We start from the raw sequence: 14,663 nt of genomic DNA, 5'->3' as shown, positions 1-14,663 counted from the left end.
TTTTTGTAATAATTTCTGTTTTATTTATTTGTTACAATATTTTGGGATGAATAGAAATATCTCACTGTTTAAATGATTACGTAACTTCGGTAACATTAACGATATGACCTCATCAGTAATCTTATAAAACGGTTTTATCCTCCTCAACAATTTCAGTAGGTGATATACAAAGTGATCAAATTTTCCAGTTTTTACTTGATGTTTCTTTTCACTCCATTGGGAGGGGTGAAAAGAAACGGCAACTTAAAACTTTAATTTTACAATTAATGGGGTAAAAGGCAACATTTTTTTTTGCAAAGTTGTTTTAAACAATCTAACAAATTTAAATAACTGAACTTGCAGTTCAGTTTTATATCCTATTACTTAGTATTAAATAATAGTATCATTCAAAGAGCTCTTACATTTAAAAAAATTTCACGATGAAAATAATATTTTTCGGTTTTAATTTATACAACTGTAATGTACCAACCAAGACATCCATTAAAATATCACAATATAACTGAGAATCCATTCTGTCATCAATTGCAGAATAATTGAAATTTATTTAAAATAAAGCATATAGAGTATTAGAGGGATGCCAATACATACTCATATTCATGTTTAATATGAGATATGAAATGTTTGATTCATTCAGTTGAGAAAAAATTATTCAAAATTTACTGTATAGTCAATGTACAATAAATAAAATTAAACAGTAATGCCAAGATCATTCAATTCCTATATCATGTTGGGTGTAGTGGGTTATACTCGGTTGACAATGGTATTATTATTTGAAATTAATAATTAGTAAATAGTTTCATTCAACAGAACATTAAACATGCAACTTATTAATGCAATTTTTCAGATTGTTATCATCTAAATTTTTTAAATCTTTTTTAACATTTAACACTATGTTATAAAATTAATAAATAAAAATTTAACAAGAAATTTATTGTAAACAATCTAATATTATTAATTGTAGTTAAGACAAAAACTATACTTTTATGAAGAAGTAAACTAATTTTTAGTTAAAGGGAAAAAATAGAAAATCTTATTGCACAATATACTAATAAAAACAGTTAGATATTTAACATGTTGTGTCATGCGTAATTATGCTGAATATTATTAAAAAATATATTAAATATATTTGTTTAGTTTATTGATTCAGAATACAAAATAAAAACTTTAAATTTGAAGCATTATTGAAATATAAATATATGAGTAAATAACATATGATTTTTTTTATTGTATGAAAAGTAAATTAATAAATTAGACAAGGTAAACATTTTAATATTATGCTTTATGACTATTTATTATTTAAAATTATGCATTGTAAAAAACATTTATTTTTTATTTAGCATATTCATCATGATTTCATTACAGTATTTTAATGTAGCAGTAATACAAATATGTATGATCTTGATGTTGTAAGCTAATGCAATTTAATGTAAAATACAAAACAATATTAAAAGCTTTTGATTTTAAAAGGACTTCTCTTATGTTATTTGAGACTTTATCAGTTACAAGATACATATTGTATTAAAATAACTGATGAAGCCTAAAAAAAAATAGCAAAAAGTACTTTTATCATCAAAGGCTTACAATGTTANTTATATTTTTAAATACTTTACTTTTAAAAAAACAAAAACAATAGTTGTTATTGAAATTTTCAGAAAAATTTTATACACTGTTCTGAATTAATAAAATGTTATTTGGAAACATAACAGAGTTTATTTTTTGTAAATCTGTAATACAAAAAGTTAAATTACACAAAAACAATAGCATTTAAAAATCCTTTATACTAGTATTTATGTAAAAACAATCTATATAAACTTAATTTAGTATGTGTTTATCCATCTTTTATTTTATTTTTATACATTTAATTTACTTTTATTAAATATTACTTTTTAGTGCCATTAAAAAATCAAAAAAGAATAGCATAAAAGTGTAATGAAAAGTTTATTTTACAATGTAATTCTGTCTCTGTAATCCAAAAAAACCCTTTGGTAGATGTATCTCACAACAATTTCTGGTTAGCAAATTGTTTTTTATTTACAATTGAACTACATGTACATTTTGGGTTGGTATAATGTACTCCAACCCCTCCTCAGTGGTTTCATCATTACGTAAATTACAAATTTTTGTTTTGCTTAAAATAGGGGTGGGAGGGCAAACCTTCCTCGTCCCTTTGGATTACAGAGATGGATTTACATTGAAATATACCATACAGCAAGCCATACAGCATATATTAAGTTTATTTTAATATAATATGTTGATTTTTTAAATTAATTTTAAACCAATTCATGTTATCTGGGAAGTTATAAATAATTAGTGAATTTTGTATGATAATAAATTAATCTGACTGGAAAATTTACAAAAATATTTTTATTCTATGAATTCATTAACAATGAGTAGATTAGTTTTTTGCTTAATTTATTAATAAATTTTGAAATTTTTATATAATTAGATTAATACATATAAAAGATTTATTTTATAGCTTAATTTTTATATAATTTATAATATTAATTCATAAAATATTTTCTAATTGATTTCTTATCAACCTTTAGACATACTCAGACTCTTACAATCTTAGTAGTAGCAATCCTAACATTGCCAAAACTACAGAAGAAATTAGAACCTCTGATGATAGTCAGTCATCAGGTAATATTTATGTTCCTATTAAAAATTACTTTTAATGATGAAAGTTGATATTTCTCAGTCATTTTTATGTAACAAATTGTTTTATGTATATTAAATTTTGGCATTTAACTCATTTAATTTGATGGCCTGATGGCCAAGCAAGTAATGTAACAGGTATCCTGGAGAACCCACGACTGAATTCAGGTAAGAAACCCCAGGAATTTTTCATAGATGGTCTGTCTGGGACAGATCATCCATGAAAAATTCCTGGGGTTGCTTACCTGATATGTCCTAGATATGTCAGGTCCCATTCTTCACCACCTGGTTACACCTATTGTGGGTCTGGCCAAACTCATGATGGGTATGGAAAAAAGTAAGGGTGCACTGATTAATTGGTAAGTAATCGGTAATCGGCCGTATCGGCCACTTAGCCGATTAATCGGTATCGGCCATTCTCCCCGATTAATCGGTTTCGATAATCAGCCAATTTTACATTTTGGTATTTTTGTTAGAATGTTACGTACAATGCTAGTAGTAAAAACTAATAAATTTCTGTTATATATTTATTATTTATTACATGACAAACTGAATATTAAAAAAAATTTACTAATCAAATTATTCCTTTTATCGATACATATTATAAGTATAATATAACGTGTATAATATAAAGTTTAAACTTTACATAAGAAAAAGTATTGAATAGGTTAAGAAGAAAAATTAAATTTTTATTTGTTTTATAAGTTTAAATTTTAAACATATAAAACAAATAAAAATTTAGTATTTAAACTGTAAAACCCTTAAATTGTAATGCAAAAACATGAGAATTTCATCATTTTCAGGGCAAAACCTATTTTTTGCCAGCTCATAAATGTTACCTCCAGTGCTGAAAATTTTTTCACTTTCAATGGAAGATGCTGGGGCACTTAAATATTTCATAGCTATTTTGCTCAAATTAGGAAAAAGTTCTTTTGAACTTTTCCACCACAAAAATATGTCACTATGTCTTTGTTTAAGGGATAAATGTAAATATGTTTCTAATTCTTGATCGAAACGTTTGTTCGTCTCGTTTTTTCTTTCTTTTTAAAAACATGCTATTCTTCATTCTTTTGTTTACCAGAAGCTAATTCATCAAATAAATCAGAAAAACTTAGAAATTCACCTCCATCTTGATCACCTCCAGAAGTAGAAGCTTCAGAATTTAATTCTTATTGAGATTTCCTCTACCATATTTTATTTTTGAAATTTCATTTTGAATCTAATAAAAATGACAAGCATAAAGACTTGTTTTCTATATATGCTGAAAATCTTTTTTTTTTGGATTTTCTAGTTCTTCTGTTGTGGTATTAATGCCACTAAAGGAACTACTGATCTTTGCTTTTGATAAGAATAATTTCAGAGTCTCTATTGTGGGAATTATTGAAGATGAAGTGGCTTCTCGTTTGCTGGCTTTCCACAGTAATTTCTTTGAATGGTTTTACAAGTAGAACAATTTTTTCAACGAGAGACCACTGATATGGGCTCAACGTAGGAATTTTATTATCTATAGCATATGTGACAAGGGCCTTTTGCTGTTCCAACATGTAGTATGTAGAATTCCAGCGAGTAGGAACATCTTGAATTAATTTGTGTTTCTGCAAACCTAACTTTTCTTGCAAATCTTCCAATTTGATTACAGCTACAGCAGAATGATTAAAATGTGTGACAATATTTCTATTAACTGTGATTATAGTTTTCACATCTTGTTTAGAAAATATGCATTCGTTTAGTGTCAGCTGCAGCGTATGTATAAAGCATGATAATGCTTCTAAGTTGCAATTCCTAATTCCAGCTACCAGATTTGCTGCAGAATCTCTTAGTACTAAGAATATCTTATCACTTGTCAACTTATACTGTTCAAGAACAATTTTTAACTGTTCACTGATTCGTGTAGCTGTGTGGGAACCTTCAAAGGAAACAATTTGCAAAACAGCTCTTTCCTGCTGAAAATCATCCTTCAACCAGTGGGCTGTTACACTTAAAAAAAGAGAATTGTTTGTAGTTGCTGTCCAAATATCAGCAGTTAAAGAAATATATTTTGTTTCTGTTAACACAGAAACACTTCAGCTTTTTAAGCAATGTCGAAGTTTCCATGCGTCAACAATTAAGTGTTGAGAACAATATCTTCCTTTGTTTTTATTTAAAAACAAAGGAAGATATTGTTGATTTTGCCAGGATATTCAATCGTCTCTTGTCCTGACCCGAAGGAGATGGAAATACCAGGTGGAGAAAAATGGGTTTTTTCCACATTACAATTAACTGTATAATTAACTCCAGGATCTCACACTATTAATGCAATAAATTATTATCACTAATCAGCCGATTAATCGGTATCGGCCGATAATACATGGCTGATTAATCGGTAATCGGCCATTTTGCTTATCGGTGCATCCTTAGAAAAAAGATCCTAATGCTCACAGAGCAGAAAGAGTAAAAAATAATAATAATCATTGAATTCAACTTAATAATAATACATTTACTATTTTATTTTAAAGAAATTTTTTATATTTTATGTAGAAAACTACCTCAAAATGTTCTTATATTTTTTTATATATTTAAAAGTATTTATAAAATATCAGAAAAAATTAAAATGTTTTATTTTTTAGTATCTTCAATTCATTTTTTTTAAAATTTCAAATATACTCTTGAATTTATTTATAAGGCCTATTTTAAAACAAAACATAAATATTAATGATATAACATATAAGATCCTATTTTAAATTTATAACATAAACTTTAAATGTAAGTGTTCAAGTCATCAATCAAAATGCGAATAATTCTATAGACTTAGAATAATTGAAACGACTTTGATGGCTACCTTTTAGAATTGCTAATAATTTTGCAACATTGAACAATTTCATTTTAATTCAAATTTCATATAAAATATTTTAAGTGATGAATTTAAAATTCAATATTTAAACTTTACTTGCATGAGAAAAGTATTACAATATTTTTTAAGTATTCTAATATAAATTAAATATTTATTAAAATCTTAAATATTTAATGTCTTAAGATTTTTATATTAATATAATCTTTATTATGCTTTTATTTTTATTATATAATTTCTATAATATCTATTATTTTAATATTAAGAAATTTTTCACCAAATTAAAAAATTTAGAATTGCATTTCAGTCTCAACTAAACAGGGTCTAGAGTCATTTTAGTGGGCGTCCAGGTCATCAAATTTCAATTAATTTTAAAATATTAAAAATCTATTGATATATAAAAAGATTTTTCCAAAAATAAGGTAAATTACAAGCACAAGTACAGTACATATTAAATAACTCTATTTAAAAAAATTAAATTAAAGAACTTACTAGCAATTAATATCAGAAGTCCAGATGTTTTTCTGAATTTTGTTTATTGTATTTTTATTTGCCTTTTATTTTTTGTAAATATACATATATAAGTATTTATTAGTTTTGTCAAAACTGTTGATTGGTTTTTATTGTTTAATTTCAATTTCAAATAGCTCTTAACAACTACTTTTGTTCTGTTTCATTGATCTGGAGATGGGATATAACAATCCTGAAAAACATTCAATTGAACAAAAACTTTTCGAGACCTCATAATATTAATTGCTAGTCATTTTTTAATTCCCACTGTAATCCATCTGTCCTTCATTAATCTTGAGAATGGTGTTAGATAGATGAAAATTGAGACCAGATATGGAAAGCTTAGGGGATGGAGGCCGAATTAATTATACACAAACATCCAGTCTGGACTGAAAGTCATGATTTCAATTAAAAATTTTTAACTTACTATGTAGAGCAATAAATTTTGAATAGAATTGATCCTTATGACAAACTGATAAATAATATATCACGACCCTCCATGGTGTACAATATTTATGTGATTTCACATTTTCTGTGAAAAAAGTCACATGAAAAATAAAGCCATCATAAAGAAAAAGTAATCACAGCTTCAGATTGTGTCAAAAGTTTATATTTATTATTTAAATTAAAATATGATTAAAAATTGCAGTCAGCATTGTGACAATGTCACAATAAATAATTGCTCATAATTAAATTTATATAGATATTTATTATTATTTTTAAAGAAATTATATTTTATTATTTTAAATACATAAATTCTGTAAAAAATAATAAGAACAAACAAGCATATTTATTTGAGTTAAAGAATTAAATTAAATACTTAATAATTATATTTTTTAAGATAAATTAAATACTTATCTTTATGTATTTATGTAAATCTTCAACTACTGGCACTTTTAATTAAAGTGACAAAACAAAAAAAGAATGTATACAACATTGGTATCATTGTGATTAGTACTGCTGTCTGATATTCTAAATAATGCATTTATTAAAATTAACTCAGAGAATTTTATTAAACTTGTGTAACTGGAAATTTTTATGCCTAGAATTATTCAGTGAGATAAAATTATTTTAATTCAGTATTTTTTAAATTTATAATATCTTTTTACAACTAAGAGTTATTAAATATATTTGGTAATCTTATCAAAAATATGAAGTTTTGTACTTTTTTTCATATTTCAATGTATAATTATTGACATAGGAATGGTTCAAATTTGCTTTCATGTTCAGAAATAGTTTTGTATAAAAACAGAAATCAAAATCTATTTTCTTTTAGAATTCTTAATGATTTTATAATAGAAAAATTTATTACTATAATTATTTAATCTTAATTTTATTCTTAAGGTTTTAAATTCTAAAATTGTCTTAAATAATATCAACCAGAGAATTGAATTTTTAGTCTTTTTATTTATACAATAATTTTCTTTATAAATTAATAAAAAATAGTAGACTATAGCTTGTTTTGTTAATTTTGTTTCAAATGTAAAATGTTTAACACTAAAATTGATTTTGTAGATGATGCTTCATATGATAGTAATAATGAAATGAAAAGAATAACAGCACTTAGAAGATCAAATGATCAGGTAATTTTATTTTAATTGATTAATTTTAATGATAATACATTTTATATGTATACTTCTAAAAATATTTAAATTATTTATGGTTTCTATTAATATTTCTAAATTTTTTGCTCATCACTTTAATCAAAAAATATAATCTATATGAGTATGCTCTGATATAATGTAGGTTGTCATTACATAGTATGTAGAAAAGAAGCAAGCAGCTGAATAATTTGAGATTTGTGTAGTACTTTCCAAGAAACAGAATGACAATACACATATATTGTTTCAACTTGATTAAAATCAAAACACTCTAGTACATTCATGTGCAAAAAGGATAATGTGGTGTAAGTAATTTATGACAGGAAAAACAAGGAGAATTTCCCATATATGGATTGCAGGTTGCATTGCAAATGGTATCAAACTGCAAACAGTGTGAGAAAAGGTACAGAGTGAGCAACATGTACGACAATTGAGAATGGTGTGAAAATCACAGAACGTACCCATGCGTTAGTCCAGGAAACAAGGTGCGGCACAGGGACATTAATAGTGTGTGTGATCACCCCCCACTGCAAGTATGGCTTCCCATTCTTGGACCAGTGCTTCTATGAGCTTGCCAGGCAGATTGCATGTTGTCAAATGGTGGAGCCATTTGACAACATGCGGACAACAATGGAGGCCAATCATCTTCGTTCGTCTACCAATCATCTTTTTGGATTACAAATACACTACACACTGCATGTTTCTTATTCTTGATCGAAACATTTGTACGTCTCTTTCGTTGTTTTTCTTTCTTTTTATAAATGTGCTATTCTTCATTCTTTTGTTTACCAGAAGCTAATTCATCAAATAAATCAGAAAAACTTAGAGATTCACCTCCATCTTGATCACCTCCAGAAGTAGAAGCTTCAGAATTTAATTCTTATTGAGATTTTGAATTATCAACATCTTCTAAGCTATCAATTGCCCATGTTTTTATTTCCTTTACCATATCCTCTTTTTGAAATTTCATTTTGAATCTAATAAAAATGACAAGCATAAAGATTTGTTTTCTATATATGCTGTAAATTTTTTTTATTATTGAATTTTCTAGTTCTTCTGTTGTGGTATTAATGTCACTAAAGGAACTACTGATCTTTGCTTTTGATAAGAATAATTTCAGTCTTTATTGTGGGAATTATTGATGAAGTGGCTTCACGTTTGCTGGCTTTCCACAGTAATTTCTTCGAATGGTTTTACAAGTAGAACAATTTTTTCAATGAGAGACCACTGATATGGGCTCAATGTAGGAATTTTATTATCTATAGCATATGTGACAAGGGCCTTTTGCTGTTCCAACATGTAGTATGTAGAATTCCAGCGAGTAGGAATGGAACATCTTGAATTAATTTGTTTTTCTGAAAACCTAACTTTTCTTGCAAATCTTCTAATTTGATTATAGCTACAGCAAAATGATTAACATGTGTGACAATATTTCTATTAACTGTGATTATAGTTTTCACATCTTGTTCAGAAAATATGCATTCGTTTAGTGTCAGCTGCAGTGTATGTATAAAGCATGATAATGCTTCTAAGTTGCAATTCCTAATTCCAGCTATCAGATTTGCTGCAGAATCTCTTAGTATTAAGAATATCTTATTACTTGTCCACTTATACTGTTCAAGAACAATTTTTAACTGTTCACTGATTCGTGTAGCTGTGTGGGAACCTTCAAAAGAAACAATTTGCAAAACAGCTCTTTCCTGCTGAAAATCATCATTCAACCAGTGGGCTTTTACACTTAAAAAAAGGAGAATTGTTTGTAGTTGCTGTCCAAATATCAGTGGTTAAAGAAATATATTTTGTTTCTGTAAAACACAGAAACACTTCAGCTTTTTAAACAATGTCGAGATTTATTTTAGACAATGGTTTTTAAACAATGGTGAGATTTATTTTAGAAACAAAGGAAGAGATTGTTGATTTTGCGAGGATACTCGATCGTCTCTTGTTTACCTGACCTGAGGGAGATGGAGATACCAGGTGGAGAAAAATGGGTTTTTTCCACATTATAATTAACTGTATAATTAACTCCAGGATCTCACACTATTAATGTAATAAATTATAAACACTAATCGGCCAATTAATCGATATCGGCCGATAATGCATGGCTGATTAATCGGTAATCGGCCATTTTTCTTATCGGTGCATCCTTAATTTTCACCCTGCTGGAATCATTGCCAGACCCTTGAGATGGGTCTGGAGATGACATTTTGGTGGACACTCAATGCACGCAACACTTCCATTTGGGTCTGACCGCTCTCCAGTTGTCTAATGATTTGTCCATGCATAAAATCATCCAAATGGTGTCTCTGCACCATTCTCTTACATGTGCACTATCAGTATGGCCAACAACACTGCTATGTATATTCAATCTGTGATGCAACGAACACAACTATTGCTGTGTTGAAACCGTGTGTGGCACGTATCTGACTACAACAAGTGTTTAAAGCCATCAAGCAGTAGGTTCATGGATCAAGTGTGACACACAGTCAAAGACTTGAACTAGGAAACACTATATGCACTTATCACTGTTTCCCAACATGTTTTCTATGTAAATGCATATTATCCTTAAGTTTTGCATGAGTGTATATAAATATGATTTGGTAAGTTATTTTAATTCAGGACTTATTATAGCATGAGTTAAATACCAAATGTATGCTGTATTTGCAATTATATTTATTATAACAGTGGTGTGCCATCTATGGAAGCTGTGGAAGTGCCTCTTCCCTGTATTTTCTAAAATATAAATACATATCGTGTGATTATTTTCATATTTTAACATACTTTGAATTAATTAATGTTTTATTATAACTGCATTATGTTATTTACTGTATTTCATGTTATATTTATTCTATACATAATGTTTTGTATAGAAACATTAGAAATATATTGTATAGAAACATTAGAAATAATTGTATAGAAATTTTTTCCACATGTACTATAGAAATTTGTAATTTTCAAATTTCTATAGTACAATGTGGAAAAAATTATAAGATTGCTATTGTATATTTGAATATAAATTTGTATATGCATATTCCCAATGGAAGTGCTATATTGTCAAATATGGGACAGCTTCCACAGAGAAAATGTTTGAATCATGTAAAGCAGCCAGATTGCAGACATTTGCACATGCACTTTATAGAGCACCTCATGCAGTTTAGCTCATGGATGCTACACACCAAAATATCATATAACACTTCCAATGATTCTATCCAGGGCTGGCATAGCTTCCCTATCATCAAATGTCACTGCACGTCCCTATATTACACACAACTGAAATGAGAGGATAATCTATTTTATAATTATCCAAATACAGATGATGGGGTATGTACAGTAAGCAACACAACACCTTCTGTGTGTTTTCCAGCAAAAAATCTTTAATGGAATAAATGTTTTCATCCTGTTAGGGGCTTGCATCAGGTTTTTAAAACTACAGTATTTCAGAATTGAATGTTCTACTGTGTGTTTCAAACTGGAACATTGAAATGCTACATGATGTCATTTAAAAATTTACAAACAAAACATTATGTATAGAATAAATATAACATGAAATACAGTAAATAATACAAAACTGAACTTATCAATGTTGTATGCAACAAAATTATATGTGCATTGTTAATTAGTTGCTTGTATGGTTTTGGGGTTGTGTTTGTAGAGGGTTGTTAAGTAGACTGACAAGCTAGTGACAAGGTTTTGCTTTATGTTGTTAATGCATTCACCTTCAAGTTTCGTTATAGATCTCCACAGCTTCTGTTTTTGTTCATAGTTTGCAAGGATTATAAGGAAGATATTTCAATGTCTAATTTATTCTATATATAATGTTTTGTTTATAAATTTTTAAATAAAGTCATGTAGCATTTGAATGTTTCAATTTGGGACACTCAGTAGACCATTTGATTTTGGAATAGTTTTGAAAACTTGAGACAGTCCTCTAAAAGAAGCAAAATTATGTTCCATTATGGATTTTTTACTGGAAAATTTACAGGTGTTGTGTTGCTCATTGTTAAAAGGGTTTCAGCTTCTGAAAAGTATATACAGTAGACTATTGCTAATCTGGCTTTTCAATTATTCAGCATACACTCTAATGTACTTCTTTTTTCACGAAAATTTTATTCATATTATATATCTTGTTTACTTGAGTTTCTGTGCATAGTATTGCATTTTGGCATACTGTATTATTTGCTCACTTGCCTCCAAAAAATACAGGTTATGTTAATCACTGACTGACTGATTTGCCTATACACATTCAGTAATCTGGCATTCTTATGTGCATGGCCATATCAGTGAGAATACTGTATTATCATTTTATTTTTATTCTTCATATTTTATATTTAAAATAATTTATAACAAAGTTAAATTCTCTAATTTGGAATTGATTGTAATTAAGTTACTATATAAATAACAACAGCAGTGACATTGTAAATAATATAAGAATAACTATCAATATTAGTAACAAAATATTTTGTATTTTAATCAAGTTTTATGAGAGTAAAAATAATTGTTTTCTGATATAAAATGTAAATTAAAATTTTGGATTATCATTCCAGCTTTATCCAAGAAGAATTTCAGGGTCAGATAGGTATTCACTGGAAAGCAGAAGGTAAATTGTTAATATTTGCAATCAATATACTAACACTCCATATTTTTTTATTTACATTCAAATATTTATTTAAGCATGATAGATTTAAGCAATATTCCTTCGCCTAGTCACATCCTTAGAAGACATCATTCCAGACATCGTAGACACAAATTGAATGAAGAATTGGAGAGACTATATTCTAATTTATATGATGAAATAAAGTGGAGAGAGACAAATTGTGATTAACCTGCCATATCAGTCTTTCAGTATTAACTTCCAAATAATCAAAATTTTTCACTAATATGAAATTGTCACTGCACATCCCTGTAGTGCATAATATAGAGTTAAACTTTGCTCTATCTTAATATATACATCAATTAATCAACAAATGTTGTGATACAACTATTATAATCAAACTGTTAAAAATTCTAGTCACATAATTTATATTTTTTTTATATATTAAATAAAATATTTTTAAAAACATTATATTATATACAAATAACTTTATTTAGCACCAAATAAATATCTACAAAGAAAAAAATGATTATTGTACAAGATGTGATTATTTATTTAAACATTTTTCACTTATTTCTTCTTCCATAAATGACTATATTGGTTTACATCAAAAGTATCATCTATTTCGCTATCTAGAACAACTTTCTCCTTTGGTTTCTGTTTATTCATATATTTCCGCTTTTCTTCTTCTGACATTTTATCTAAATCTGGAGGCAGCTAAATAAAATCAAACCATTACAAATCAGTACATATCAAAGATATTGAAACTAGATTCATCAAAATTTTATAAATATCAAGAAGAAACTACACTACATTAAGGAAACCATTAGTTTACTGTATTTATTCAAATGTAAGATGCATTTTTTTCAGTTTTAGTATCTCTGAAAATAGAGTTCATCTTAGATTCAATGTGATACATCATAATTCACAATCTCTAGTGCTATGCATCTTGTTTCTCTATCACTAATTTCATTATGTTATTTAATGATTTTACTAGATCAATAGTATTAGGAAATATTTTAGTGGTTAACTCAACTCAATCTCACTAGTTGAAACTCAGCACTCTGGAAAAGAATGCTGCACAACCTTCTAATGCAATTTGTTTCAAGAAATGCTGCATTTCCAATTCTTTAAACAGCACTGATATGTTAGCATATGGGAAGATGTAAACATTGAATCCAGTGTTGATTAGCATAGTTTTAGTTTACTAAAACAAAAACTACACATATATGACAACTAAAACTAATACTCAAAAATGTGATTAAACAACATTAGTGTTAATTCAGTGTGTATCAAAGTTATATCACTGTGTATCAAAATTCTTCCAATTTTGATACACAGTGATATAACTTACTTCACTTGCAATAAATCCTAATTTTATTGACATAAATTTGTCTCAAGTTGTCTATTACAAAACATCTGTGGGTGAGCATGTAGAAATTAAGGTGCACCTTAGATTCAAGTAAATGCAGTAAGTATTGATTTCTGGACCTTTTTCTCACAACATTGTTTGAAATATACAGGATATGTATGCTCCATGTTTTAAAAGCATATCAAAAACAAAATGGTACTGAATTTTATAAATTTTTCCTCAAACTTATTATTATAATAACTACAAAGGTGATTAATTATTAGATGATAGGTTTTGCAATATATTTTATTATTGCATTTTATATATCATTTTCAACAAATTCATAAAATACTACTGAGTATTTTAAGCAGTTATTAAACTTGCTATTAGCTTTTATACTCAATTATTGAACATAATCAAAAGAAAAGACAATTTCTGTATACTTAATTAAAAAAGTTGTATGAAATAGATCATTTGTGTTATTAATAAATTAATATAACTGTACTTTTTACTAATTTTTGTTACTAAAATATCTAAATATGCTAAATACAGTATATTTGAAAAATTTTTAAAAGTCACATATTTGGATATTTCAGGTACAAATACCTTTTATCCAAATTACTTCAAGTATCTAAGTAATAAAAAGTTGGATATCTGAGTACAAAATCTTTCTCACTCACCATTATTAATTAATAATAAATTAAATATCTAAAGTAGCTTTCTAAATGAATTTGTTCTTAATTCACTTTATTTAAACAATAAATGAGGTATTTATTAATAAATACTTTACATACAGTGGTACCTCATGATACGAAATTAATCCGTTCCGAAACTGAGATTGTATCATGAAAATGTTGTAAGGTGAATCATTTTTCCCCATACGATTACATGTAAAACCAAATAATTCATTCCAACACGAAAAACACACTCAAATTAAAGCTAAGTTGTACATTAAAAAAAAAAAATAACTATAGTAAGGAAAACACTGAAAAATGCATTTTGTAGTTGTAAATGTATAAATAACCATAATAGAATAATAATTGATAAAAAAAAAATGTAATTTTATTTGCACTTTACCTTTGAGGATAGATGACGGTGGAAGTGTAAACCGGTGGAGGGTGGTGCGGC

At 27.2% G+C, this 14,663-nt stretch overlaps 2 protein-coding genes across 3 annotated transcripts in view; one reads left to right on the top strand and one right to left on the bottom strand.

The window, feature by feature from the left end:
• Positions 1-1,388: 1,388 nt before the first annotated feature.
• Positions 1,389-12,450, top strand: LOC111621365. Its single transcript, XM_023363505.1, has 5 exons — positions 1,389-1,406; positions 2,547-2,640; positions 7,508-7,575; positions 12,138-12,190; positions 12,265-12,450. Exons 1-5 carry the CDS (start codon positions 1,389-1,391, stop codon positions 12,413-12,415), a joined length of 384 nt encoding a protein of 127 aa, XP_023219273.1. The 3' UTR covers positions 12,416-12,450.
• Positions 12,451-12,666: 216 nt separating this feature from the next.
• The window catches only part of LOC111622824 (39S ribosomal protein L55, mitochondrial-like), an 11,840-nt gene continuing 9,843 nt past the window's right edge, over positions 12,667-14,663 (bottom strand). For both annotated transcript variants that reach the window (XM_023365280.1, XM_023365355.1), the window contains exon 3: positions 12,667-12,901. In XM_023365280.1, coding sequence (XP_023221048.1) covers positions 12,755-12,901 — 147 coding nt within the window. In that variant the 3' untranslated portion in view covers positions 12,667-12,754. The remainder of the gene's footprint in view (positions 12,902-14,663) is intronic.

This window comes from Centruroides sculpturatus, unplaced genomic scaffold (assembly GCF_000671375.1).
Source record: "Centruroides sculpturatus isolate CEXI.00-Female unplaced genomic scaffold, Cexi_2.0 scaffold29, whole genome shotgun sequence".
NCBI lineage: Eukaryota > Metazoa > Arthropoda > Arachnida > Scorpiones > Buthidae > Centruroides > Centruroides sculpturatus.
Note: the sequence above shows the minus strand (reverse complement) of the source record. Positions and strands in the feature narration are given on the sequence as shown.

Coding starts and splice junctions, on each gene's coding strand:
- LOC111621365 (XM_023363505.1), top strand. Junction 2,641..7,507: donor TGATGATAGTCAGTCATCAG/GTAATATTTATG, acceptor TTGATTTTGTAG/ATGATGCTTCATATGATAGT. Junction 12,191..12,264: donor TATTCACTGGAAAGCAGAAG/GTAAATTGTTAA, acceptor TATTTATTTAAG/CATGATAGATTTAAGCAATA.